The sequence below is a fragment of the Monodelphis domestica genome, chromosome 3 (assembly GCF_027887165.1).
Source record: "Monodelphis domestica isolate mMonDom1 chromosome 3, mMonDom1.pri, whole genome shotgun sequence".
NCBI lineage: Eukaryota > Metazoa > Chordata > Mammalia > Didelphimorphia > Didelphidae > Monodelphis > Monodelphis domestica.
The window spans coordinates 65,331,608-65,359,604 of NC_077229.1; the positions used below are offsets into that span (position 1 = coordinate 65,331,608).

Consider the following 27,997-nt stretch of genomic DNA (forward strand, 5'->3'; position numbering starts at 1 on the left):
AGGAAAGTTTAAGCATTGCCAATCATCACCCTTATCCTCCCTTCTAATGTACATTGGTTGGAGAGGATTCTCATGGTAGCTTTGAGCTTTCCTGCTTCTACTCTGCCATCTTGGCTCTGGACCCAAAAATTGCAAATTATTTTTAACAAATTGTATAGAGGCAGCTAAATGAATCAATGGATAGAGAGCCAGGTCTTGAGATGGAAAAGTCTTGGGCTCAGGTCTGTCCTCAGAAACATCCTTGCTGTGACTCCCCATAAATCATATAATCCCAAATGATTAGCCTCTTCCTCCCCCCTTACAGCTCTTTTTCCTTGGAGGTGATACTTAGATTCAAGTTTAAGACAAAAGATAAGGGACTTTAAAAAATAAAAGCAAAAGCATTGAATAGAATAGGAAACTGAGATGTCTCTGTTTTTGCACCTCAAATACAATAACCCAGAAAATCCCAAATGAAAGAAAATACAGGAAAGTAGATAGGGGCAGGGTTTATTTTCTGTGGTTGGTGTAATAAAATGGTATTGAGAAGTAATGATTCTTTGAGAGAACATTAAGGTCAGAATCAGAATGGAAATTTAGCAGGAGGAGGGGAAAGTAGCATGGGGATAGAGGAAAAGGCTAGGGACTCTGTTGTGCTCCTCATCATTGAGTAGACTGGCTCTTTCAAGGGAGGAGGAAAAGCCCAGCTTAGTGAAATGATCTTTTCGCTTCCCAGTAAACCTTCTCTTGGTCTCTGAATGAGCTTCTGTGGTTTCTTTTGTGTGTGCACAGACAACTCACTCCAGTTGCTGAGCCATTCTTCAAAGGTCTGGAAAAAAAAAAACATGTTGATGGTGACACAGAAACATAGCAAGAATAATGACAGGAACCCCAGACAAGACATACAAACCCCAGACAAGACAAACCTCATACAAAGACATAGAAACTGAATAGCCTTCAGGCTGTGGGAAAGGCCTTTGGTTTGCCTGAAGTATGGCTGAATTGCTTCCATTATGTCTATAAATGAGAGCTTAGTTTAAACCAAGATCCCCACTGGATTGAATATTTATCTTAGAAAATTTGTTCTAAATCATACACCCAAAACAGGAATGAATTTCCTGAGAATACAAGGGTAAGGGGAGATTCACAACAAAGCAGACTTTTTGGGGTATGAGGAAGGGATTGGGCAGACTCACTGCTGCAGGGTTCTTTTGGTGAAGTTGAACTTGTCAGATCCAGAAAGATGCATATCTTCTGTGTACAGCACCTCGGGAATGGTGGTGAAAGACTGGAAGCTTAAACTAGCAGCTGTGGCCAAAAAGGGAGAGGAATACCAATACTTCGATCCTGGATATCCAGTCAGCACACCCACTAACACCCTGTGTTTGATTGTTCTTTCAGCATTCCATTCCCTCTCCACCTACCCCAGCCCTAGAATGAAAACCTCACATCCTAGACCTGCTGATGCATCCCATAAAGCAGCCTTGCCCAGTCTTCCAATTTCCCCCTTGCTCTATGTCTCTTGAGCTCTAATCCCAGAGTAAAGCATGGCACAATTTCCAGGATATAACCCAGAGATCCAGTCTTTGAACCTGTTGTGCTTGAGAAAGCTGTTGGTGCTGGGGATGGAGCTGGAGGGGATGTGACTAAAGGGGACGTGGTTAGCACAGAAGCTATTGGAAAAACAGTTGTAATGAAAGATAGTTAATAGAATCAGCTCTGAATGTTATAAGATGGAAAACTAGCTATGAGACAGGGAGACAAGATATCTCTTGGCTTGGACGGTATTAAAATTGTAAGGAATGTCAGAGGCCATCTTGTCTGTTTGCTATCTGAGGAAAACAAACCCCTCCACAATGATCTCAACAAATGAACATTCACCAATGCTTTATGGTCCTCAGTGAAGGAGCAGCCACTACTCCTCGAGGCAGCCTATTCCACTTTGGGACAGCACTTACTGTTAGGATGTTTTTCCTAATCTCAAGCCATAATTTGCATATTTACAACTTAGATTTCTTGTCTGGGACATAATGAGAAGCCTAATCTCTGGTCCATGTGACAGCCCTACAAAAGCTTGGAAGCAGTTATCATATCTTCCTTTCGTCTTTTCTATAAGTTAGACAACACTAACTCCTTCACATCATATGACCATGAGGTTCCTCACCAGACTCCTTTGCCTTGGTGGTGAACATGATTTGGAAATCCTAAGTCAAAGGGGGCAGGATCAGTCCTGTGCTCCCCCGCCCCTGACACTACAGGGACCTGGGGGTGAAAGATCCTTGTGGCAAAAACCCATCAGGGCAGGGAATTCCTACCTAAATCAGCTATAGTTTCCTTATTGTTCAAATAGGAACAGAGGGATTTATTCCAAATTCCCACAGAGAACATCCTTCAATGGTAGAAACTAATTTTTCAAAACTTAAATCTCTGGTCTTTATGACTTAGGGCTTCTAGATGATATGCAACCTCAGCTCTGCCCTTTCCTTGTTTGGAAAGTGCCTATTTCTTAGAAAGACATCACCTCTGAAAGGCCTGGGGCCCATTCTTCTTTTAAACAGCATATATTTTGCCCACTTTCCATTTGGGACTAGGCCCCCAGAGGTGCCACATTCATAGCCCACATTGAGGCCCACAAAGTTCTCTGTGTGGCAGAATAAGAATAAAATACAATTGGGAAATATTTAACAAGATAAAGGGATTACAGTAGCTAACATAGGTAATGCTAATCTGTAGTTTTTTAGCCAATATGAAATGCACAGGAATCTGTATCTAGTTTGACAATACTGCCAGAACACAGAATCAACCTCTCTTCCTTACCTTGGGAGCCTCCAGGCTCTGTGGCCCACAGGGGACAACCAGGTGCTACTGCTGGGTCTGGTGCTAAAACTGGAAAAAAAGGAAAATGTTTCAAGATGGGCAGAAATTTCTTGTACCTAAAAGCAGAGAACTCAGAGCAGCTGTGGATGCTCTGTACAACCTCAGGGCCCTATAGGAGAGTAATTCAATATGCACTAGTTCACCAAACGATTTAATCCATGGGATCCAGTGCCTTTGCTGGATGCCCAAGCTCCTGTGAGGAAGGTTGGCATAAGAAAAGGAGCTGAGGTGCCTGGTCTATGACTGACAGAAATACTTCCAACCTGTGAATCCTCCTCCTTATCCTCCTCCTCCTCCTCTGTTCCATAGTGCTGAGGTGAGCTTGTGACTTGCCAGTATCCTTGCTCTCTATCATGCTCCCTTAAGTAAAGATCTAGCCATGTCATGCACTTATTCAGTTAGCTCCAGTGGTTCTCTATCACCTCTAGAATCAAATAGAAGACATTCTGGAGCAAGATGGGCTCTCAAAGTCTATCAAGTCCAACACCCTCATGTTATAGAAGAGGAAATGGAGACCTAGAGAGTTCCCATGACTTGCCTAAGGCCACAGTGGTCGTAAATGTCAGAGGCAGGATTTGATCCCAGATTTGCTGACTCCAGAATCATTTTTGCACCCTTAGCAACTTGGCCCTAAACTACCACCTTTTTCCTTGTGATGCCCTATTCTCCTTCCCACACCCTATGGTCTGGTCAAACAAGACTCTCTCTGTTCCTCACATAGGGTACTATATTTCTCATCTCCATTCTTTTTCATTGACCCCAACTCATGCCTAGAATGCACTGCTCCTCACCTCTTCAAAAGAATCACTCTTTCTTCCTTCAAGACCACCTTGCAAGGGATTCCTTTCTGATTATTACCAACTGCTAACACTCTTCCATCAACCTTGAATTGACTTTTGAATTTGGGCTACATAAGTGTGTGTATCATGCACACCCATCAATGCTCATATAGATGTCATCCCTCACAATAAAATATGAATGCTTTTAGAGAAAGGATTGCTTCCTTTCATTTTGACTCTACACCCCCATCACCTGACAGAGTAGCTGATACATAGTTGGAGCTTAACACATGTTTGTTGAGTAATTTACTGACTTTGAAGACAGTTTATCTTGTCATCTCCATCAAATTTATAGTAAAAGAAGAGGAAATATTAGAGCAAAAGGCCATGGCTCTGAGGCAAGAGGGTCTAGAAAGATCTGGAGTTCCCTTTCCTTAACTGGAGTCTTTTCTTCACAGAATCACCAAAATGTACAATTTCAAAGCTGTTAGGCTGCTCAAAACACATGTGGCTGAAGAACATCCTAGAAAAGTGGTCATTTAACATCCATTAAAAGGCTTCCTGCTGTGTCCGAAGTCTTTCTCACTACTTCCCCAAAGCTGCGAAGGCCACTTCTTGGATTCCTTCCTCATCACTTCTGAAGGATGTCATTCAGGATCAGGGGCTTGGATAATAAGGTCTTTGACTAGCTCACACAGTCACATTGGGGCCTAACTCCAGTTGTCAAATAGGGGAATGAACCCAGGATTCAAATGAGTATGAATATACTTATTAACACTGCGTAGGACTGGACTTCCTTCATTATAACCAGGAATCCAAAAAGTGGACAACATGGGAGAGTGAGCCCAACATGGCAAAAGAGAAAAATAAAGTTCGGGGTGAATGACCCAATGAAACAGAATCCCATTTGTTGGACCTGGTCACTTGGGAGACAGATCTGTTCCATGGAGGAGAGACCTCTCTGAAATGCTATGAGAGAATAGGAAGCTTTCAGCATGGGAAAAAGAGAATGAGACAAAGAGACACAAAGTGTATGAAACAATCCACTCTTTTTCTGCTCTGATCTTTAGGAAACTGCATGCTCTCCTTATTCTCCTGGCTTAATAGGAAGGTTAGGGTCATAAATATAGAGCTGAAATAGAACTCAGTGGCTATTTAATACAATTCCTTCCTTCTCCAGATGAGGAAAACTGGGGCTCAAAGAGAATGAGAGGCTTGAAATTAAGGACAGCAGAGTAAATTGGGTGCTGGATTTGGGAGTTTGGAAGACCCGAGTATGAACTTTGCCTCCTGTACTTGCTAGCTGAAATTAATGTCTCTCGGTCTCAGTTTCCTCATATGGAAAATTCAGAAATCAATAGCACCCACCTCCCAGGGTTTTATTGAGGATCAAAGGAAATAACATATTCGATAATATGTGAATGGTATTATTGTCATTATCACCAGGAAATCCAATCAGTCTTGAAGATGAAGGGTAAAATGAAGGAACTATTCCCTTTCCAATAGAGACACTCACGCATTTTGGTGGGGGCCACGGCCAAATGATTGTAACCTACAGAGAAAGAGAAAGAGATGCACCATGTGAGGAAAGACAAAAATCTGAGGAGAGAAATCTGGGGCCATTAGGATTAGGCAATCAGGTAGTAAAACTATCAGGGCTGCTGCTAGAAGGAAGAAGAAAGGGTCCAGATCAGGAGTCTGTTGCACTTCAAGCAGAACATAAATTTCCACTCCAACAAAGGTCTCCTTGATTGCTTCATTTCCAGATATGGGATGGCTCATTATATCTCAGGGAAAAGATAACTTCTTCCCAGGAAGAAGCATGGAAAAGTCTGGGTCATAACATCATTGAAAAGTAGGTAAGCAAAAACAAAGAAATATGGGTCTAAGAACAGAGAGGGGATAGGGGAAAGATGGCCGAGTCAAATGAAATTAGGAAATAAAACAAAGAAGTTAATTTGTAGGCGTGGTCTACTTACCAGTGAAGGAACATTTATGGAACTATTACTATATGCAAAGGTGTTGGGCTAGGTCACTAAGTACTCCAATGGAAATTGATGCTTAAAATACTGAACTACAGGGTGGACAACAGGCCATCCCTGAGGTCAGTCTGTCCCTTCCCTTTTTCAGAGAATGATATGAATAATATTGGGAGAAAGATAAACTATTTCCTCGAGGAAGATAGAGAAGTCAAGTTGCGAGAGAGAGAGAGAGAGATCTGTCCCTTCCCTTTTTCAGAGAATGATATGAATAATATTGGGAGAAAGATAAACTATTTCCTCGAGGAAGATAGAGAAGTCAAGTTGCGAGAGAGAGAGAGAGAGAGAGAGAGAGAGAGAGAGAGAGAGAGAGAGAGAGAGAGAGAGAGAGGGAGAGAGAGAGGGAGGGAGGGAGGGAATACACTTGTTGAGTCAGGGTTGTTCATCTTTTTTCATTAGGTACCCTGCTTCTGTAGTGGGTTTATATTATAGTGGGGAGAGGAAGAGACAGAGAAAATTTTGGGCAGGATGGCTATTTCCTGAAAATGAAGGAGATGTCTCAAGGAGCATATCCTGAATGGGATACTCACCATTGAGGTAGAGGCTATGCTTGTCTAATGTGCTTGTCTAATGTGTACGGGCCCAGCCTGGTGATGCTCCAGGTCAGATAGCTCAACTCGCAGTAAATTTTTTCTCTATCTAGGACAGGGCTGGAAGGATCTCTCCGATGGATGCAAGTGAAATGAACTAGGGTTGCTCTTCCCTCCTTCATAGGCCTGGGAAAGGAGAAAAAGGGTCACTGGAAGCCTTTTGAAAGAGGGTCTGAGAAGCTTGGTAACAACTTCTGAGATATGGACAGCCACCCCCATGAAGCCAGTAGCAAACACTGAAATGGTGATGATGGTGAAATGGGGCAACAGCCATAGGTCTCACTGGATCTACTTTAGAGAATTTGGGGGGAACTGCCAAAATTTCAAGTCTGAATTCACTATATCGATAAGGGGATGTGGATAAATTCATTTAAGGCCTGGAAAGTCTGCCTGTCCACTAAAGGCTGAGGTCATCTTTCTAGAGGCCACCAATGTATACGTGCTTGAGGGCAAGGCCAGTGACTCCCAGAGCTCTCACCTCAGTAAGGTCAATTTGCTTGCAAAATCCTGAGAGCCAAGGCTGCTCTTTTCAAACAAGGAACTGAGCTAGAAAGGAGAGAAGGAAATGGGACTTGTAGATCAACTCCCAATACCCAGGCTAAAGAAGGCAGCTGAGTAAAAGGATGGGAGAGGATCATGTCTTACCAGGCGCTGCAGCACTCTCTCAGTGGAGATGAATATGCTGGAGCCCCTTTCCCCCATGTCTGCTGTGTACCTCATGTTGGTGATGGTGAACTTCAGTGTGAAAGGCTCAAAGTTGGGACCTCCAGCTGCAAAAAAGAGGAGAGAGCTCTGTCTGAGACGTTGCCTGTGCATCATTCAACACATTCAGCAACCACCATTAGGTGTTGTCCTTCGGGAGAAAATGAAGTTTTCGGGCCCTCTTAACACATCCATGAGGGAACCACAAATCTCCAAGACTTTGCACACCCTTTCTAGTCTCCCAGCATCATGACCAAACACAGACTACTGTATAGGAAGGACAGATATCTCCCATGCCTGAGCTTCAGATGTGTAATCCAAAAGGATAATATCTGTAAAGTACTTTGAGAACCTTAAAATCCTAGATAAAAGATAGACAATGATGATGATGATGAGCATCACCATCATTTTTTTTAAATATATTTTATTTGATCATTTCCAAGCATTATTCGTTAAAGACATAGATCATTTTCTTTTCCTCCCCCCCACCCCCCATAGCCGACGCATAAGTCCACTGGGCATAAGATGTTTTCTTGATTTGAACCCATTGCTTTGTTGATAGTATTTGCATTAGAGTGTTCATTTAGAGTCTATCCTCTGTCATGTCCCCTCAACCTCTGTATTCAGGCAGTTCCTTTTTCTTGGTGTTTCCACTCCCATAGTTTATCCTTTGCTTATGAATGGTGTTTTTTTCTCCTGGATCCCTGCAAGTTGTTCAGGGACATTACACCGCCACTAATGGAGAAGTCCATTACGTTCGATTATACCACAGTGTATTAGTCTCTGTGTACAATGTTCTCCTGGTTCTGCTCCTCTCGCTCTGCATCACTTCCTGGAGGTTGTTCCAGTCTCCATGGAACTTCTCCACTTTATTATTCCTTTTAGCACAATAGTACTCCATCACCAACATATACCACAGTTTGTTCAGCCATTCCCCAATTGATGGGCATCCCCTCGTTTTCCAGTTTTGGACCACCACAAAGAGCTCAGCTATGAATATTTTTGTACAAGTCTTTGTGTCCATTATCTCTTTGGGGTACAGACCCAGCAGTGCTATGGCTGGGTCAAAGGGTAGATATTCTTTTGTCGCCCTTTGGGCATAGTTCCAAATTGCCCTCCAGAATGGTTGGATCAATTCACAACTCCACCAGCAATGAATTAATGTCCCTACATTGCCACATCCCCTCCAGCATTCATTACTTTCCTTTGCTGTTATGTTAGCCAATCTGCTAGGTGTGAGGTGATACCTCAGAGTTGTTTTCATTTGCATCTCTCTGATTATAAGAGATGTAGAACACTTCTTCATGTGCTTGTTGATAGTTTTGATTTCGTTATCTGAGAACTGCCTATCCATTTCCCTTGCCCATTTATCAATTGGAGAATGGCTTGATTTTTTGTACAATTGATTTAGCTCATTATAAATATGAGTAATTAAACCTTTGTCAGAGGTTTCTATGAAGATTTTTTCCCAATTTGTTGTTTCCCTTCTGATTTTAGTTATATTGGTTTTGTTTGTACAAAAGCTTTTTAGTTTGATGTAGTCAAAATTATTTATTTTACATTTTGTGATTCTTTCTATATCTTGCTTGGTTTTAAAGCCTTTCCCCTCCCAAAGGTCTGACATGTATACTATTCTGTGTTTACCCAATTTACTTATGGTTTCCTTCTTTATGTTTAAGTCACTCACCCATTTTGAATTTATCTTGGTGTAGGGTGTGAGGTGTTGATCTATTCCTAGTCTCTCCCACACTGTCTTCCAATTTTCCCAGCAGTTTTTATCGAATAGTAGATTTTTGTCCCAAAAGCTGGGATCTTTGGGTTTATCGTATACTGTCTTGCTGAGGTCGCTTTCCCCCAGTCTATTCCACTGATCTTCCTTTCTGTTTCTTAGCCAGTACCAAATTGTTTTGATGACTGCTGCTTTGTAATATAGTTTTAGGTCAGGGACTGCAAGGCCCCCATCATATGTGTTTTTTTTTCATTATTTCCCTGGATATCCTTGATCTTTTGTTCTTCCAAATGAACTTTGTTATGGTTTTTTCTAAATCAGTGAAGAAGTATTTTGGTAGTTCAATGGGTATGGCACTAAATAGATAAATAAGTTTGGGTAGGATGGTCATTTTTATTATATTGGCTCGTCCTATCCATGAGCAGTTAGTGTTTTTCCATTTGTTCAAGTCTAGTTTTAGTTGTGTGGCGAGTGTTTTGTAGTTGTGTTCATATAGTTCCTGTGTTTGTCTTGGGAGATAGATTCCTAGGTATTTTATTTTGTCTAAGGTGATTTTGAATGGGATTTCTCTTTCTAGTTCTTGCTGCTGAGCTGTGTTGGAGATATATAGAAAAGCTGATGATTTATGTGGGTTTATTTTGTATCCTGCAACTTTGCTAAAGTTGTTGATTATTTCAATTAGCTTTTTGGTTGAATATCTAGGATTCTTTAAGTAGACCATCATGTCATCCGCAAAGAGTGATAACTTAGTCTCCTCCTTGCCTATTTTGATGCCTTCAATTCCTTTATCTTCTCTAATTGCTACTGCTAGTGTTTCTAGTACAATGTCAAATAGTAGAGGTGATAATGGGCATCCTTGTTTCACTCCTGATCTTATTGGGAATGCATCTAGTTTATCCCCATTGCAGATGATATTAGCTGTTGGTTTTAGATATATACTGTTTATTATTTTTAGGAATGACCCTTCTATTCCTATGCTTTCTAGTGTTTTTAATAGGAATGGGTGTTGTATTTTATCAAAGGCTTTTTCTGCATCTATTGAGATAATCATGTGGTTCTTGCTAGTTTGCTTGTTGATGTGGTCATTATGTGGATGGTTTTCCTAATGTTGAACCAGCCCTGCATCCCTGGTATGAATCCTACTTGATCATGGTGAATGATCCTTCTGATCACTTGCTGGAGTCTTTTTGCTAGTATCCTATTTAAGATTTTTGCATCTATATTCATTAGGGAGATTGGCCTATAGTTTTCTTTCTCTGTTTTTGACCTGCCTGGTTTTGGAATCAGTACCATGTTTGTGTCATAAAAGGAGTTTGGTAGAACTCCCTCTTTGCTTATTATGTCAAATAGTTTGTGTAGTATTGGGATTAACTGTTCTCTGAATGTTTGATAGAATTCACAGGTGAATCCATCAGGCCCTGGGGATTTTTTCTTAGGAAGTTCTTTGATGGCTTGATGGATTTCAATTTCTGATATGGGATTATTTAAGAATTCTATTTCCTCTTCTGTTAGTCTAGGCAGTTTGTATTTTTGTATATATTCATCCATTTCTCCTAAATTGGTGTATTTATTGCCATATAATTGGGCAAAGTAATTTCTAATGATTGCCTTAATTTCCTCCTCATTGGAGGTGCTGTCCCCCTTTTCATCTTTAATGCTGTGAATTTGCTTTTCTTCCTTCCTTTTTTTAATTAGATTGACCAGTACTTTGTCTATTTTGTTTGTTTTTTCAAAGTACCAGCTTCTTGTCTTATTTATTAAATCAATAGTTCTATCACTTTCGATTTTATTAATTTCTCCCTTAATTTTTAGGATTTCTAATTTGGTTTTCTGCTGGGGGTTTTTAATTTGATCGCTTTCGAGTTTTTTCAATTGCATTTCCAATTGATTGATCTCTGCTCTCCCTTGTTTGTTAATATAAGCTTTCAGGGATATGAATTTGCCTCTGATTACCGCTTTGGCTGCATCCCAAAAGGTTTGAAAGGATGTTTCGCCATTGTCATTTTCCTTGATGAAATTATTAATTGTTTCTATGATTTCTTCTTTAACTAAACGGTTTTGGAGTATCATATTGTTTAATTTCCAATTGGTTTTAGATTTGGTTTTCCATGTACCATTACTAATCATTATTTTTATTGCCTTGTGATCTGAGAAGGCTGCATTCATTATTTCTGCTTTTTTGCATTTGTGTGCTATGTTTCTGTGACCTAATGTATGGTCAATTTTTGTGAATGTGCCATGTGGTGCTGAGAAGAAGGTGTATTCCTTTTTATCCCTATTTATTTTTCTCCATATGTCTATTAATTCTAATTTTTCTAAGATATCATTCACTTCTTTTACCTCTTTCTTATTTATTTTTTGATTTGATTTATCTAAATTTGATAATGGTTGGTTTAAGTCTCCCACTAGTATGGTTTTATTGTCTATTTCTTCCTTCAATTCTCCTAGTTTCTCCATTAGAAATTTGGGTGCTATATTATTTGGTGCATACATGTTGATTAATGATATTTCCTCATTGTCTAGAGTCCCTTTTAACAAAATATAATTACCTTCCCTATCCCTTTTGATCAGGTCTATTTTTGCATTGGCTTTATCAGATATCATGATTACCACTCCTGCCTTCTTTCTATCAGTTGAGGCCCAGAAGGTCTTACTCCATCCTTTAATTCTGACCTTGTGGGTGTCAACCCGCCTCATGTGTGTTTCTTGAAGACAACATATGGTAGGGTTTTGGATTCTAATCCATTCTGCTATTCGTCTACGTTTTATGGGTGAGTTCATCCCATTCACGTTCAAAGTTATGATTGTCATTTGTGGACTCCCTGGCATTTTGATTGCCTTCCCTAATTCTAACCTTTTCTTCTTCGGCTCTACATTTTAGTCCAGTGATTTACTTTGAATCAGTCCCCTTGTCCCCTCCCTTGATATTTCCCTTTTTAGTCCCTCCGTTTTTCTTCCCTCCCCCTCCCCCCTCTCTTTCCCTCCCTTTTTGTTCTCCCTCTCCCCCTCCCCCCTCTCTTTCCCTCCCTTTTTGTTCTCCCTCTCCCCCTCCCCCCCTCGGTTTTCCCTTCTCCTTACCCTTGTTGGGTAAGATAGAATTCAAGATCCCAATGGATCTGGATGTTTTTCCCTCTCAGAGTTGATTTCCCTGAGATTGAGGTTTAAGTAAAAAAAAAAAAACCCTCTCTTCCTCTCCTTCTTATAGGAGTTTTCTTCCCCTCCCCTTCCCATGTGAATCTTTGTGTGAGAACGATTATTCTATTTGGTCTTTCTTTACCCCCTATTTATACATTACATTTTCCCCACATATTAGTATACATAGATTGATATAAATGTAGTCCTTATAGAAGAGAGTTTGAGTAAAAGAAAATAACATTTTTCCCCTTTCCTTAATATTTACCTTTTCAGGTATTCCTTGCTCTTTGTTTTTCGGTATCAAACTTTCCACAGAGCTCTGGTCTTTTCTTTGCAAAAAGTTGGAAGTCTTCTATTTTGTTGAATGCCCATACTTTCCCTTGGAAGTATATAGTCAGTTTCGCTGGGTAGCTGATTCTTGGTTGGAGACCCAGCTCTCTTGCCTTTCTGAAGATCATGTTCCATGCCTTACGGTCATTCAGAGTAGAACTTGCAAGGTCTTGGGTGACCCTGATTGGCATTCCTTTATATCTAAATTGTCTTTTTCTGGCTTCCTGTAGGATTTTTTCTTTTGTTTGATAGCTTTGGAATTTGGCAATTACATTCCTGGGAGTTGTCTTTTGGGGGTTTAGTGTAGAAGGTGTTCTGTGAGCTCTGTCAGTGGCTGTATTGCCCCCTTGTTCTAGAATCTCTGGGCAATTTTCTTTGATTATATCTTGTATCACCATGTCCAGTTTGGTGTTTATTTCTGGCTTTTCTGGGAGTCCAATTATTCTTAAATTTTCTCTTCTCCCTCTATTTTCCAGATCTATCACCTTGTCGGTGAGATATTTTATGTTCTCTTCTAATTTCTTGGTGTTTTGGCTTTGCTTTATTAGTTCTTGCTTTAAAGCCTGGTTTTCTTTTACAGTTTGGTCAAACTGGTTTTGTAGATGCGTGAATTTCTTTTGCATTATTTCCCACTTTTCCTCCCAGAGGGCTTCCATCTTTTTGGTCATTTCTGATTTAAATTCTTCATGGGTTTGTGGAGAGTTTCTATTTCCTTTGGAAGGTTTTGGAGAATTTTCTTGTATATCTTCTTCTATCTGCTCTGTATTTTGTATTTTGGCTCCATAGAATGTGTCCAAAGTCGCCCCTTTCTTCTTATTTTTCTTGGTATTTTGGGGCTTCTGTGCTTCTGTGGAGTTTGCTGCCATCTCTGAATGTGGAGGATTAGCTTTTCTTATCTCTGTCTGGTGATCAGAGGCTTTAGTCCGGGGCAGATTGTCCCTTCTATGAGCTTTCCCTGGGTTAAACTGAATATGCCTCACTGGAACTGGAATGGAAGGGTCGGACCACGAGGCCACACTCTCCCCCTGGCTCGCTTTCCGGAAGTTGCCTTCAGAATCGCTGGCCGTGAGGCTGTTTCGTCGGCCTGTGGGGGGGATGGGCTGCAGCTAACCCAAGCTCTGAGGGCAAGGACTTTCACTGAGACTTGGATAGCAGGATCCAGCCCGTGAGGCTGTTTTGCCCGCCCTGAGGGTTGCTGTTGTTTCGCCAAGCTCTCTGCAGCGGAAGCCCCAGGCAGTAACTTTCACCCGGACTCGGGTAGAAGGCCCTGAGGGTTCTGCTCTCTGAGCCCGGCAGGGCTGCGGCTTCCGGGAGCCTTGGACTCTGTGCTCCTACCCCTGAGGTCCGAGTGATCTCGGGTTCTGGCTTTTGAGGGGAGCCGTACCTTTTGAACCGGGTCCAGGTCCAGGAGGAGGCTTCCCAGGGTCTGTGCTGTTGATCGTTTTGAATTTCGGCGCCTTAGGAGCTTTTGGTTTGAGATCAGTCGGGAAGGGTTTTTCCGGAGATCTGAGCTTTAGCTTTCTCTAAGCCGCCATCTTAACCGGCGAGCATCACCATCATTAAGGACACCTAACTGAAACTCCAATTTCTTCTTCAAAGGAAAGCTGAGCAGAATCTGTTCACTAATGAATCCTTCATGAAATCTCTAGCCATAAATCAGAGGAATATCTCTTTCAATGCAATGCAGAAGAAAGAATATTGGATTTGGAGAAAGGAGATCTGGGTTCCAAACCCAGCCGTCCTGCTTCCTACCTATATGACCTTGAGCCTCTGTTCCTTTCTGGACATTAGTGTCCTCAACTGTCAAATGAGACCAGGAATTGGACTAGATGATCTGAAAGTCTCCTACCAGCTCTAAATCTGTGATCTGAACATCTCTTATCTCTGTCTCACAGTTAAGGGCAGCAAGAGTTTCCAAAGAATGAATGAAAACAGAGGCAGACCATACCTGTGGAAATTGGCAGTGGAGGGGGGCAGCTGGGTGGCTCAGTAAATTGAGAGCCCCGTATAAAGACAAGAGGTCCTAGGTTCAAATCTGGTCTCGGACACTTCCTAGCATTGTGACCTTGGGCTAATCACTTAACCTCCATTGCCTAGCCTTTACTACTTAGTGGTAATACATAGTATTGGTTCTAAGACAGAAGCTAAAAGTTAAGAAAAAAAAGGAAAAAGAAATTGACAGTGGAGTTGGAGTCAGAGTTGTTAGTGCCACAGCTCAAGAGAAATCGGATATTTAACAATTGTGGACCAAATACCCATGTGACATGGAAGGTTTGAGTGTATAAGACACAGGTAAAACTGACACCCCATTGGGGCTTGGCCACTGAGTCAACTGGGAAAGACTGAAGTATAGGAGTCAGAAGACATGATGTCTTCCTCTCTCTTTTACACTGCTGGTTCATCCTCTTCTTCCTAGAATGCTATCAGAACAGGGTCAGGACAGACAAGTGGTGTTCTTTGTTTGTTCCCAGAATGAAAATACTCACCACTTGTGGAGGAGGAAAGATTCATCTGATAGCTGTATCCTGCAGAGAGAGAGAGAGAGGGAGGGAGGGAGAGAACAGCCTTGAATGCAAGGAACTGAGATTTCAAGAAAGGATTAAAGAGAAAAAGAGAGAGAGCATCTGAAGCCCAATAATTTGGAAAAATATGGGACACTGGCTAAGAGAGATGATTCACAAAGTACCGATATTCCTTATTTTTCCAATTGTGGTTCCAATATATTATAGGATTGGCATAAGAAATTAAGAGGGGATTTGGGGGAGTATTGTGGAAGCTGCAGATAGCACAAGAAGGTAAGCAGATGACACAGAAAAAGTCAAGAAACTCATAAACACATAAAATATATTATATATGGTATAATATCAATATTTTATCTTTTAATGCTTTCAATATACACAATTTATATTTTAATGTTAAAATACATCAAAAGTTACAATTTGTGAAAAGTATGAGGAAGGCAGTAGATGAAACACAAAGGCTGAAAATGTAGGGATATATTTTCACTACTTTTCATTTTCATTAATTAATTTTCCATGAATACAGATAAGGCCACGTAAACACCATATAAAAGAAAAAGGGGAAATCAGACATCTTCTCTGGTACAAACGGAGGACCAAAAAATTTTGCACAGATTTTTCAGATCGCAGTGTGTTGTGCCTCTAACCACTGCAATGTGAAAGGGATTCCTGGAGTTTCTAGGTCAGGAGGCTATCCACCCACCGAGGGTCCTATTTCTGGGGTCTGATACCGGCTCCCCCTCACACTCTAAACACCTCATAGGAAAACACCTTCTATCAGACCAGGTAAAACCATAGAGGCAAAGCTGCACCCTCAAAGGCATAGAAAGTTTTTTCAATAGGTGAGGGCTTAACAGGAATGGAAGGAAGCAAGCGAGGGAGGTCAAGGAGCTGCCTATGTCCTGGTCAGAGCTGGCTACTCACCATCTAGATAGAGGCTCTTATTGTCCAGGGTATAGGCACCCAGCCTGGTGATACCTTGGGTCTGATTGCTCAGCTCCCGGTAAATCTTCTTCCTGTCCAGGCTAGGGGTGGTGGGAGTTTTCCAGTGGCCACACAGGAATTCGGTTGCTGTTCCATTCTGTACGGGCCTGGGAAAGGACACATTGGAGGTAACTGTGAAGGATCTAGCAAACGTAGGCATGCCAAAGACAGCTGCAGTGAGAAGGCACCATGAATGCTCTGGAAAGTCATCCATTTCTTTGTAGAGTTCTAGCTTATTGTCAAAAAAGTGGGAGGCCAGACCTGCCATTTTCATGATTTCAGGAGCTGGAGCAGAGGAGGGGGCAGATTTGTCTTGACTAATACAGAGCAGCATCTTCTCTGAAACGTATAGCCTCACACTACCATTACTGGGGACTATGAAATGATTTGCCCAGGATCATATAACCAGTAGGTCACCCAGGTGGGAATCAAACCCTATTCCTCATGTCTCTTTTTTCAAAAGCCCTTTTCTTCTCTCTTAGAATTGCTACTTAGAATTAGAAGTAGTACTTAAAAAGTACCACTTCCAAGGTAGAATAGAGATAAGGGCTAAGAAACTGGGGTGAAGTGACTTGCCCAGGGTCATACAGCTGGGAAGTTGAGGGCCAGATTTGAACCTCCCATCTCTGGACCTGGCTTTCCAAAGCCACCCATGGTCTCTTGACCCTTGAGGCCTGTTCTCTAACCCACTACCCCATGCTGCCTCTGAAAGCTTAACAGTGAATGAGATCTACACTGCAACTATTTACCTTTAAATTATCTTTTCAACACATAATACAACTTTTCAATCACTTCTTCTAAAGAGTCCTACACCAGGATTCTGTGTCAGCTATGTGACCCTGGGCAAGTCACTTAACTCCAGTTGCAGAGTCCTTACCAAAATCTTCTGATTTGCAACCAATATTTAGTAGTCATTCCAAGACAGAAAGGAAAGGGGATTTTTGGTTGTTAGTAGCTTTCTGTCCCCTCTGGTAATAAATGAAAATTCCTTAGCCTGACCTTTAAAATCCATGACGAGCTGGCTTCCCTTGCCAAACTGGTGTTCATATTATACACTTGACATTCTAATCAAATTAGGCAATTAACTGTTCTTGCATCTCAGAATTCATTCCCCTTTCTTCAGGATTTTGCTTACAATGACCATTCCTCATGGGATATTTTTGCTGTTGTTGTTCAGTTGTTTCAGTCATGTCTGACTCTTCATGATGCCATCTGAGGCCTTCTTGTAAAAGATGCTGGAATGGTTTGCCATTTCCTTTTCCAGCTCATTTTATATATTTATATTTATATATGGGGAGATTGAGACACAGGAGTTAAGTGACTTGTCCAAGGTCACATACCTTGAAAGGTCTGAGGCCAGATTTGAACTTGTCATCTTCCTGATGCCTGGTCTGGCATTCCATCCACCACTGTACCAACTAGCTGCCTCTTGAAATACTTTGTTTCCTTCAAGTAAGTGTGTTCAAATGCCACCAAGGGAAAACCTTTACCAGATCTCCCAGTCATCAGTGTTCTCTCCCTCCTCAGACTCCCATGTGTACACATTGTACCTCCTTTATCCCAACAGAACATAAACTCCTCGATGTCAGAGAGTGTTTTCTTTTTCTATTTCCAGTACCTAGCAGTCCACTTAGCACCTGATGTGTAGCTGCTAAATGCTTCTTGAACTAAAGAGAGGTCAGATCGCCCCCTTATGATCAGCTATGTAAGCACTGTAGCCTTCTTGGCTTTGTGGGGAAGAAGTGGCCCTGGGGCCAGTGCAGGGGAAAGGACTGCTCCACACATCTCCTGAGTCCCTGACCACCTGGCCCCATCTCACCTCAGCATGGTCAGCCTGCATCCAGAATAGTCAGAGCCAAGGCTACTGTTTTCAAGCAAGTGGCTGAGCTATAAAGGAAAAGAGAGAATGAGTGAGCACCTGGACAGACAGGGGTTTCAGTCCCAGGGAGGAGCAAGGTAGGAGAGGAAATGGGAAATCTCACCAGGTGCTCTAGGACTCTTTCAGTGGCTTTGAACTTTTGGGAGCCTGGCCGTCCCATGTCTGCTGTGCAGAGCAAGTTGGTGATTGTGAAGTTCAGGGTAAAAGACTCCAAGCTAAAGCTGCCAGATGCTGTAGGGGGAGCAGAGAAACCTTCATGGTTGAGAGTTGGGTATAGAGGATCATGGGATTGTCAGTTTAGATCTAGAATGGCACATCTAACCCCTTGATCTTACAGGTGAGGAAACTGAAGTCCAGGGAGGATTCAGGGATGTGCCCAAGGTCCCATAGCTAGTGTCAAAGGAGAAATTTCAACCTAGATCTTACAGATGGTTATTTTTTCTTTTTGACTTTTAGATGGATGCCCTATTCACTGAAACATTCTGACATCCATCAGCTTACCCAGGGATACCCAATAAAGGTTGGCCTATTCTTTACTGGAAGGAAAACACGAAACTGACTCCCAATGATGCATCTATAAGAAGAGCTCTTTCACTTCCCCACTCCCACCTCCACCACAATTTTGCTCTACAACTCCCACCTCCTCATCTTAGAGTCAGCTTCCCAAGGTACCAATTCAATTAAGACTACCCAAGAAACAGGTCAGAAATATGTGATGGTCTGAGGAATTGGTCAGTAGTGAAGGAGCTGAGGAAATTCTTGAAGGGATTGTGGTCTGGATAGGAGCTGAAGGGTAGAGAATCAAGAATGAAAGCCTTGGAAAAGCTATTTGAATGTCACAGAAAATTTATGTTTGAATATGGAATATGGGGGAAAGGATTCTTGCTGGGCTTGGTAAATAAGTAGTCCATGGAATGTGAGGATTAAAATTCTGAGGGACCACAGGCCATCCCTTGGGTCCTTCTATCCCTTCCCTTTCAAAAAAAAACAGAGTAAATAGGATTGGTAGGAGTATCAATTGTTTCTTCTTCCAGGTCACAGGAAGATAGATAGAGACATGAAGTTGATGAATACTTACTAGAGGTGGAAGATTGTAAGTAATGGTTATAACCTAGAGAAAGCAAGAAATGAGAAGACAAACAGACAGACAGTCAGAGACAGAGAGGGTTCTGATTTAATTGATTCACCTGGTTTCTTTGGGTCCCCTGCTTCTCTGCTGTGCTTACCTTACAGTGGGCAGAGGAAAACGGAGCAAGAATTTGGGCAGAATGTCTATTTTCCAAACAGGGATAAAATCAAGGAGAAGATTCAAGAGTCATGTCCTGAGTGGGCTTACTCACCATTGAGGTAGAGACTGTTGCTGTCGAGGGTATAGGGCCCCAGTCTAGTGATGCCCCCAGTCTGATTGCTGAATTCTCAGTAAACCCTCTCTCTATCCAGGAAGGGACCAGTGGAATCACTCTGATAGAGGCAGGTGACACCTACTTCAGTCACTGTCAGATTCTTCAGAGGTCTGGAAAAAGATGCATTGATAGGATCCTTAAAATGATGGAGAATGATTCCATAGGAGACCACTGATGGCCCAGTGCATAAAGCTTTGGGATTAGAATCACAAAAACCTGAGTTCAAATTCAGCACACAGCACTTACTAACCAGGCAGATCTAGTGAGTCACTTAACATTTGATTAACTCAGTTTTCCCATCTGGAAAATGGGGATACTATTACTACCTTTCTTACAGGGTGGTTGAAATTTGTTCAAATTTGATCAAATGAAAAACTCTTGATGAAAGTGTATAGCATTGTATGTGAATGTAGATGCTTATTCCCTCCCTCCTTTAGGCAATTCATATTTTTAGTTACTCATTGAGTGGGTGACTGGTGCTCTGTAAACTCAAGCTTGCAAATATGTGTTTCTGCTCATTTTGTACTAGCTGACATGTTCTAATTTTGGTTTTGGCTCACTAACCCTTTTTGTTAACCCTGCCCTATTTCTTTGGAATGAGGTCATCTAGCTGGATCTGCCTATCTACACTCAGAACTTCTGGTTCCCCTTAACCCATTCATTCATCAGTCCCTTGTAGTCATACTTCTGAAATGATCTGACATGGAAACACTGAAAACTGCTGTTTCCAAGACTAAAATCAATGGCATTTTCTTAGTCCTCTTCTCTCTGTCTCTGTCTCTGTCTCTGTCTGTCTGTCTTTCTCTCTGAATCTTAAAACTGCTCAGAGTCTACCTTAGAACATTTGGTTAAGGCTATTCCCTTATTGAAACAAATGGAGGTACTTGATCAGGAATGTATTGGGAATTTTAACATTACTCCACCCATACTTAGGCATACTTTAGGGGAAAATAAAGTTGTAAAATTCCTTACTGAACAATGAAAAGTCCTCAACTCATACTTAGAGTGAAGCTAAAACCTTAAGCTAGGTCTATTTTTAGATCTAATACAAAAGGGTGCTAAGTACCTATAAAGGTTAAATTAATCACTAAAAGGTCAAGCAACTCAAGAAAGGCAAGCTTAACAAAAGAGGTATGAAGTTTTAGTCTACCCAGAGAAGGTGATAATAAAAGAAGATATGAATTAAGTATGGTCAATCCTGGGGAAAATGTCTACTGTGATTGGTAGATGTGAAAATTTAGGGGAGGTGACACAAGAGAAAAAGTTCTTTAAAAGGAAGGAGCTCAAGGTGGAGTCTTTTTAGTTGGAGTTCACAGCAGTTGGAGTTTGGAGTTAGTTGGAGGAGCTGGGTCTCTGGACTGTAGTTTTGCTTGGGACAAGCAAATTTTCATTTCATGTTTCTGCTGGGCTGACACCAATTACCCTATTTTATAAATAGCTAGCTATATATGAAATAGGGTAATTGGTACACTAGCATATTCTTGAATGATACAACTGCTTCATAGCATCCATTATTCACTTTTTGGAACCTAGATTTATAAAGTTAATTCCTATAAAGATAAATCCAAACCTAGTGCCTTTCTAGAGCTTTGGTCTCTCATTGACACTTCCTTGCCTTTCCTCATTTCCTCACTCAGTTGTTATCGATGTTCTCACATCAGATTGTTTTTATTTATTTATCATAGAGCTAGAGCTGGAAGGAACTTTCAAGCTAAGCTAATCCAATACATTGACTTTACAGAGGAGGAATCCCAAGCCCAGCAGAGATGAAGTGACTTGCCCATAGTCACGCAGGCATCAAATGACAAGAGTTGGAATTTGAACCCAGATCCACTGATCCTAAATGCAGCAATTTACCTAGTATACATGTAGTATTCCTACCATAGAATATAAGCTTCTTGGGAGGGAAAGGGACTCTTTTTCATTTTACATAGTCAGAACCTACTAAAGCACTAAAAGAATGCCTCTTGTAGCACCAACATCCAAGGACTGTTCTGAGAAACCAAATGAGATATTAATTATAAAGAAACAGCATAGCCCTTAGCAAATAGCAAACTCGATGTAAATGTTAGGTAATATAATTTTTATTATCACTTCCACCTACTGATCTATGACTGAAATGAACACATGAAAGTGTCTCCTTTTGGTCTGTTAAAATTAAATTTGATATAAAAATTTAAAACTACAAATAAATAAATGTCTGTTGGCTGAATGAATTGAACAAGAAGATGAAAGAACAAGAATCAGATGTATGGCCTAAAATCTTACATGAGATTAAAAATCTGCCACGGAATCCCTTTGTGACCTTGATATAGTCCCAGCCTTTCTGGACCCAATTTTCTCATGTTGTGAGACAAGATTTTTTACTCAAGCTCACTCTGACTCTTAAATCCAATGGTCTGAGAATAGGAAATGAGATCAGTGTGACTGAATGGGTCAGCTATGAGTGGAACAGTGGATATCCTGACTTGGAAGAAGAAGAAGAAGAGGCAGAAAGGGGTGTCTTTATTTAAGTAAGTCTACATAATTGGAGTCCATTAGGATGCTGGGCCTCACCTTAGGAAAGTCAGTTTGCACCTGGAATAACTGGAGCCAAGGCTGCTGTTCTCAAACAAAGGGCCAAGCTAGATAAGAGAAGAAAAGGGAAGTGAGCTAAGTATTGTCTAGAGGTAAAGGCATGAGGAGCAATGGAAGCTTCTTGAATAGAATAAACACTTTGCAAATCAAAGCAGTGGCAACCCTTACCATGTTCTGAAGAATCTTTTCAGTAGACTTGAATTTGATGGAATCCTTCTGCCCCATGTCTTCTGTGTACAGCAGGTTGGTGATGGTGAAGTTCAGGGTGAAAGCCTCTAGACTGGGTCTCCAGGCTGGAGGGAGGCAGGAGGGTTGAGGGTGGGGGTGGAACACAAAGCACAAAAACTCAAAAGCCTGGGTCATGTATCCATAGTTCAACAGAGGCTAGAGAGAATGTATGCCTTCCTCATTTCTGCTTCCTAGAACTTTTGGCTTCCTTCATTTCAAATGCCAGGCCACTTCCCTTACTTTTTAGTGTCCTTACCCAATTGCTTTGTACGTATTTTCTATATATTAGCAAATGGATACTTTGTTCCTTTCCCTCAAGAGAATAGAAAAATTCAAGGGCAGAATCTAGGTGATTTTTGCCTCTAGAGTTCCAGCACCGTGGACAGCTCCTGGCACAAACCTGGAGACAGATTCTGGCTGATTGATTTAATGCATACAAAGAACTTCAGAGGTTTGGGAAATACTTTCCTGGAAATGATCTGTGGAAGTAGGGGCAAACTGAGGCTCTGTGTGTTTGTGTGACACCTATGATCTAGGCCACACAGGAGGGAAATATCAGAACTAACAAAGGAACATTGGTTATCTAATGCTGATCTGACTCTGAGTCTCTCCTATATCTCAAACAATTACTAGCTGTTTGACCTTGGGGCAAGGCACTTCACCTCTGCCTCCATTTTCTCAATTGTAAAATGAGCATAATAATAGCACCTTCCTACCAGGGGGGAAAGCTCTTATTCTCCACTTCCAACCCCTTATTCCCCCTGTACCAACATTGCTTCTCAAGGTCAAGAAGAAAAGATTACTCTAGACTTGGAAACTAGAAAAGTAGTCCCAAGATAGATACCAGATCAAATCAGAAGTTGAATGATAAGCACTTTTTTCATATCAATGACGGTATCTAGCACTTTCATATTTACAAAGTACTTTACAAATTTTATCTCATTTTTAAATCAATCAACAAACATTTATTAAACGCCTACACTAAGCCAGGCATTGTTCTAGGTATTGAAGACAGGGAGACAAAAATAAAACATTCCTTGACCTCAAAGAGCTTACATTCTATCAGAAGACTTTATCCATTGAGTCCTCATGGACTTAGAAATTTGCCTTAGAAAAGGAAAGAACATACTTCACATGTTTAAATTTTAAAACCTTCTCTTTAGTTTGTTTGATTTTTCTGAACCCCCTACCTTCTGACTTAGAATCAGTAGAAAATATTGGTCGCAGAAGAGTGGCAAAGGCTAGCCAACTGGGGTTAAGTAATTTGCCCAGTGAAGCCCAGAGTCACACAACTAGAAAGTATCTGCAGTCAAATTTGAACACAGGATCACCTATCTCCAATCTGGCCCTCTATCCATGGAGTCACATAGCTGTCCCCCTTCTCTAGCTTTTAAAGCCCTCCACAAGTACTATCCCACTCCAGAGAGAGGCCTGTTGAATTCTGAGTGCAGACTGAAGCAGATATTTTATGTTTCTTTTTTATGCTTGAATGCTGAATATAATAATATAATGTTGAAATATATTTTGCATGACTTCATATGGATAATGGGTATCACATTTTTTATCTTTTCAATGGGCAAATAGAGAATTTAGAATAGAATATAATTTTTTAAAAGAAACCTCTGCCTACTTTCCGTTCTTCAATTTCTGTTCTTCTCTTAATAAAAAGCTAACATTTCTAGTACTATGTTGAATAGTAATGATGATAATGGGCATCCTTGCTTCAGTCTTAATCTTCTTGGAAAGCCTTCTAACTTATCTCCATCATAGATGATCCTTGCTGATGGCTTTAGGTAGATATTACTTTTAATTTTGGGGAAATGCCCATTAATTCCTATGCTTTCCAGTGTTTTTTAATAGGATTGAGTTTTGCATTTTGTCTCATTATCTATTGAGATAATCCTGTGATTTTTGTTACTTTTGTTATTGATATAGTCAATTATACTGATAGTTTTCCTAATTTTTAAGCAACCTTGCATTCCTGGCATGAATTCTATCTGGCCATAGTGAATGATCCTTGTGTTATATTGGTGTAGTCTCTTTGCTAGTATATATTTGATTTAAAATTTTACCTCAATATTCATATTAAGGAAATTAATTTCTACTTTACATTCTCTATATTTCATCTTCCGGACTTAGGAATGAGCACCATATTTTTGTCATAAAAAGTATTCATTAAGATTCCTTCTTTGCCTAATTTGCCAAATACTTTACACAATATTGGGATTTATTACTCTTTAAATGTTTTAAGAGAATCCCCTTGTCAATTCATCTAACCCTGGGTTTTTTTTCCCTAAAAGAGTTCTTTGATGGTTTGTTCAATTTATTTTTTCCAAGATGGTGTCATTTAAATATTCTATTTCATTCATTTGTTAATCTCAGCAATTTACATTTTTGTAAATATTCATTAATACAACTAGATTGTAACTTTTCTCATATAATTGGGTAAAACAACTCCTATAATTGCCTTAATTTCCTCTGTATTGGTGGTAGATTCACTCATTTTAGATTTGATGCTGATCATTTAATTTAGTACTTTCGCTTTTTAAATAAAATTAGCCAATGCTCTATTTTATTCAGTTTCTCATAAAACCAGTATATCTATACTTGGAAAGCCCTCATTTCTCCCTTTCACTTCAGAGGACCCCCATTCTTCTCTCAAGATGCAGCTCCACCTACTACCCCCTACATTAAACCATTCCTGACTGCCCTCTCAGTATATAAACTCTTTGTCACTAACTACATGGTAGTTATATTTATTCTTTGTTTTTATTCTACCTAGATTTATCTCTGGAATAGCTGTCACTCTTGTTGGAATACAGGGTCCATGTGAGAAGAGATCATTACATTCATTGTTAGACCTAACACCTAGGAGTACATCTTTCCTGACCTCTCCCATTTCCTGCTTTATCTTCTTGGGTCCTTTAGTCTTAATTAAACCTTGCCAGGAGAGGAAGTAAACCATCACTCATTTCCTACCTATAATGCCAGAGGATAATGATGCCTAAGCAAGAGATAGGTTTGGATAGAGTGCAATTATTGAAGGAGGGAAAAAGAAAAATATTTTTAATGAAAACCATTCACCAACATTGCTGAATGAAGGCTATAGAGGAGTGGGCACAAGTCTCCCTGTAATGTTGAGAGATCACTTCTGTGTACCAGGGTTACAAAGACCACAAGGTTTGACTCTAAATACAGATCAAGAAGGGGATAGGGGTTTTCCAAGTCCCATTGGGTATTTTCCCCTTTTTGATCAATTTAGATACGCTTTTAATTAAAAAGAAAAAAAACATAGGCAAATAAGTAAAGAAAATCTATACATTGGCCATATCTTACAGAATACCTCATTCTGAACCTCCTTCTCCAAAAAGTAAAGAAAATTTTCATTGCAATCTCCCATAAAATAAAGTAATTAAGAAATTAAAAACTTACTGTTTGTGGTGGTGGTTGGTATCTGATGGGTATACCCTGTAGTTGGGAAAGGGAGAAGAAAAATAAGAGAAGGAAAAAAAGAAATTTAGAGGGAAGGAGAGAAGGAGAGATGAATGGGGAGGGAAGCAAAGAAGAACTCAGGGAAACAGATGAAATGAGGTGAAAGGAGAATAGAGCATAATGGAAGCGAATAGGACAGAAGAAAAGTGATTATAAGAGAAGAGGGTAGATAGAGAAAAGAGAAGAGTGAGCAGAATGAGACAAAAGAGGAAGGAGAAATAATAGTGATTGGTGTGGGGAGAGAGAGAAAGTGGGGTGAGGGAGAGACATAAATATTTGATATGGTAGCTCTATCTGGGAAAAAGCTGAAAGAAGGAATGGAGTGAGGTTCTGGGACCCATAGGGTTGGTAAAATGAAATATGTTTCATCATTCAAGGCACTTCCTTATTCAATAGGAAGGGATACATGGAGTAAATTTAGTTTAAGGAGCCTAAGAAAAACCAAGCCACTTCTAATCTTTAGAAGTAACCACCCCCCGCCACGCCTTTATAGTTTGCCATAACTTTGAGAGCCAGTGCTCCCGGGAGGGGTAGGAAAAAAAAAAACCCATGGAGACAAAGGTGGTCTAAAAGGAAAGGAGAATTTGGAGCAGGCTGGTCAATTTCTAGAAATAGAACCACTCAGAGAAACAAAGGTGCATGTTCCAATTCACTCACCATCCACATAAAGGCTTTCCTTATGTAGAATGTAGGGTCCCAGCCTTGTTTTTCCATGGGTCTGTTCACTCAGCTCCCAGTAAATCTTCTCTCGATCCAGGACAGGGGTGGAGGAATCTTCTTGATAAGCACATTCGACATCCACTCCTGTTGCTATCCTATTCTTCATAGACCTGGAAATTGATGATTTAGACAAGAAGTATTAAACATGGCCCTCCCTGATAGTCACTTGAACCAGACTAAAATGTGGTTCATAGTTCCTCTCTAATCTTAAACTGTTGATGATGAAATATATAAATTTGCATGGTTTTCTGAGTCAATATGTGGGGCACAAGGACTTTGATGTACAATTTAGTGACCTCTGTTTCCTTTTGAGTTTGACACCAATAGTTTAGTTAGTGAAATTTAGTTATTCAGAGAATATTTCATGAGAAAAGTGGCCTACTTTGAAAAAAAGGTTTGGAAAGAATTATAGATTTAGAGTTGAAAAGGACATGGAAGAGATCACAACTAACCTTCCCATTTTAAAGATGAAGAAATTGAGGCTAAAGGAAGTTATGTGACTTGCTGAGAATCATACCACTGGTAATTGTCTGAGAGAGAATTCTTAAATTAATTTTTATTTTAAAATATTTTTCACTGTTTCCATGCTTCATTTTCTTTCCCTCCCGTCTTCAATCTCCCCTCCCAGAGCCAACAAGCCATTCCACTGGTTTGTACAAATTGTTGTCACTTGATGTACAAATTGTTATCACTTGATACCAATTTCCATGTTTTTCTTTGGCATTTCTACTTCCATAGTTCTTTTTCTCAATGTGGTTAGCATTCTTTCCCGTAAGTCCTTCAAGAGTTTCCTGGATTCTTGAATTGCTACTAGTAGCAAAATCTATTACACTGAATTGTTCCACAATGGTTTACTTTCTGTATACAATGTTCTCTTGGCTCTGCTCATTTCACTCTGCATCAGTTCATTGAGTTTGAGAGAGAATTTGCACTCAGGTCTTCCTATTTGCAAGCCTAGCACTCTCTTCGGACACAGTGGAATTGGCAGGGATGTGTGAATTCACTCATATTTATGTTTACAAGTGTGTATGGGGTCTGATTATTTTCAGTAATTTCTTTAGAGTAGTGGAAAGATCATTGGATTTAAAGTTAAAGGGCCTGTGTTAAAATTCTGGATTTGACAGTATCTTTGACTCTAGAAAAGTCTCCTTAGGTCTTCACTTTTCATCTGTAAATGAAGAAAGTAATCCAGATGAACTTGAAAGTCCCTTCTAGCTTATAATCTACAATTCTCTAATTCTAGAGAAAGGTAATGTTTATAATTTCTAAGCAGTCCTTTACTAAGCACCACTTGGTACTTCCTAAGTTATTCCTTGTATGTGGAACTATAAAGAAAAAGTAAAAACAGTTGCAACATTGTCTTTAGAAAAGTTGTGGGGAAAGGAGCTTTTCTCCACATGAAAAAGGCTAGAAGGAGCCCAGAATTTTTCTAATGGCTTGTTGGTTGGGATATTTTACCCACCTCAGCTTGGGAAAGAAGGAATTACAACAGGGAAGTGGAGGAAGAACCAATCTGGACACCATCTAAGTCAGATGGGAATGTGCTAGTTCCTACTATTTGAACCATCAGCTCCCATGACTCTCACCTTAACAAAGTCAGCCTGCATCCAAAATAGTGAGGGCCAAAGCTGCTTTTTCTAAACAAGTTGTTGATCTAGAAACAAAAGGAAAGGAAGAAACTGCTGAGTGCCTGGCTAAATAAATAGCAAGCCTGGATACCCAGGGCTGAGGAAGAAAGCTTGGGAGAGAGGAGGTAGAGGAGTGGAGGTAGAGTCTCACCAGAGGTTGCAGGACATCCTCAATGGAGTTGAATTTGCTGGAGCCCCTTTGACCCATGTCTGTTGTGTAGAACAGGTTGAGGATGGTGAATTTGAGGTTGAAAACCTTCAAGTAGGAGCTCTCTGATGCTGTACAGGAGAGAAAGAGAGTCCCATGTCTGAGCCTCAGAAATGTTACATGAATGAGATAAAATGCTTTGTTAACCTTTAAATTTGATTCAAATGTTGATTGTTATAATCATTATCATTACTCTGGC

General features: G+C 40.4%; 2 protein-coding genes across 4 annotated transcripts; both read right to left on the reverse strand.

Annotated features, from left to right (window-relative positions):
- Positions 1 to 473: 473 nt before the first annotated feature.
- LOC103093501 (mucin-16-like) lies at positions 474 to 19,187 on the reverse strand. Of its 3 annotated transcripts, none has more exons than XR_008917151.1 (12): positions 18,883 to 19,187; positions 17,646 to 17,773; positions 17,483 to 17,550; positions 15,604 to 15,770; positions 14,647 to 14,685; positions 6,910 to 7,034; positions 6,743 to 6,810; positions 6,205 to 6,390; positions 5,152 to 5,187; positions 2,797 to 2,859; positions 1,176 to 1,287; positions 474 to 808 (listed from the first exon to the last, which is right to left on the reverse strand). XR_008917151.1 is itself a non-coding variant. In XM_056820671.1 (9 exons), the coding sequence occupies exons 2-8, from the start codon at positions 17,700 to 17,702 to the stop codon at positions 6,219 to 6,221; spliced, it is 696 nt and encodes a 231-aa protein (XP_056676649.1). In that variant the 5' UTR covers positions 17,703 to 17,773; positions 18,883 to 19,187; the 3' UTR covers positions 2,872 to 5,187; positions 6,205 to 6,218. The 3 variants fall into 3 exon arrangements, 1 of the variants encoding a protein (XP_056676649.1); XR_008917150.1 differs by having other exon boundaries at positions 2,797 to 2,865; XM_056820671.1 differs by lacking the exons at positions 474 to 808; positions 1,176 to 1,287; positions 2,797 to 2,859 and having other exon boundaries at positions 2,872 to 5,187.
- A 2,310-nt stretch (positions 19,188 to 21,497) lies between these two features.
- Positions 21,498 to 27,993, reverse strand: LOC130458054 (mucin-16-like). Its single transcript, XM_056820959.1, has 6 exons — positions 27,742 to 27,993; positions 27,549 to 27,616; positions 25,900 to 26,072; positions 25,183 to 25,218; positions 21,691 to 21,815; positions 21,498 to 21,569 (listed from the first exon to the last, which is right to left on the reverse strand). Exons 1-6 carry the CDS (start codon positions 27,796 to 27,798, stop codon positions 21,498 to 21,500), a joined length of 531 nt encoding a protein of 176 aa, XP_056676937.1. The 5' UTR covers positions 27,799 to 27,993.
- Positions 27,994 to 27,997: the final 4 nt, after the last annotated feature.

Coding starts and splice junctions, on each gene's coding strand:
- LOC103093501 (XM_056820671.1), bottom strand. CDS start 17,702: ATGGGACGGCCAGGCTCCCAAAAGTTCAAAGCCACTGAAAGAGTCCTA. Junction 14,686..15,603: donor TAAGAGCCTCTATCTAGATG/GTGAGTAGCCAG, acceptor CTCTCTCTGCAG/GATACAGCTATCAGATGAAT. Junction 6,811..6,909: donor AGAGAGTGCTGCAGCGCCTG/GTAAGACATGAT, acceptor TCTCCTTTCTAG/CTCAGTTCCTTGTTTGAAAA.
- LOC130458054 (XM_056820959.1), bottom strand. CDS start 27,798: ATGGGTCAAAGGGGCTCCAGCAAATTCAACTCCATTGAGGATGTCCTG. Junction 27,617..27,741: donor AGGATGTCCTGCAACCTCTG/GTGAGACTCTAC, acceptor TTTTGTTTCTAG/ATCAACAACTTGTTTAGAAA. Junction 21,570..21,690: donor AAAAGATTCTTCAGAACATG/GTAAGGGTTGCC, acceptor TCTCTTATCTAG/CTTGGCCCTTTGTTTGAGAA.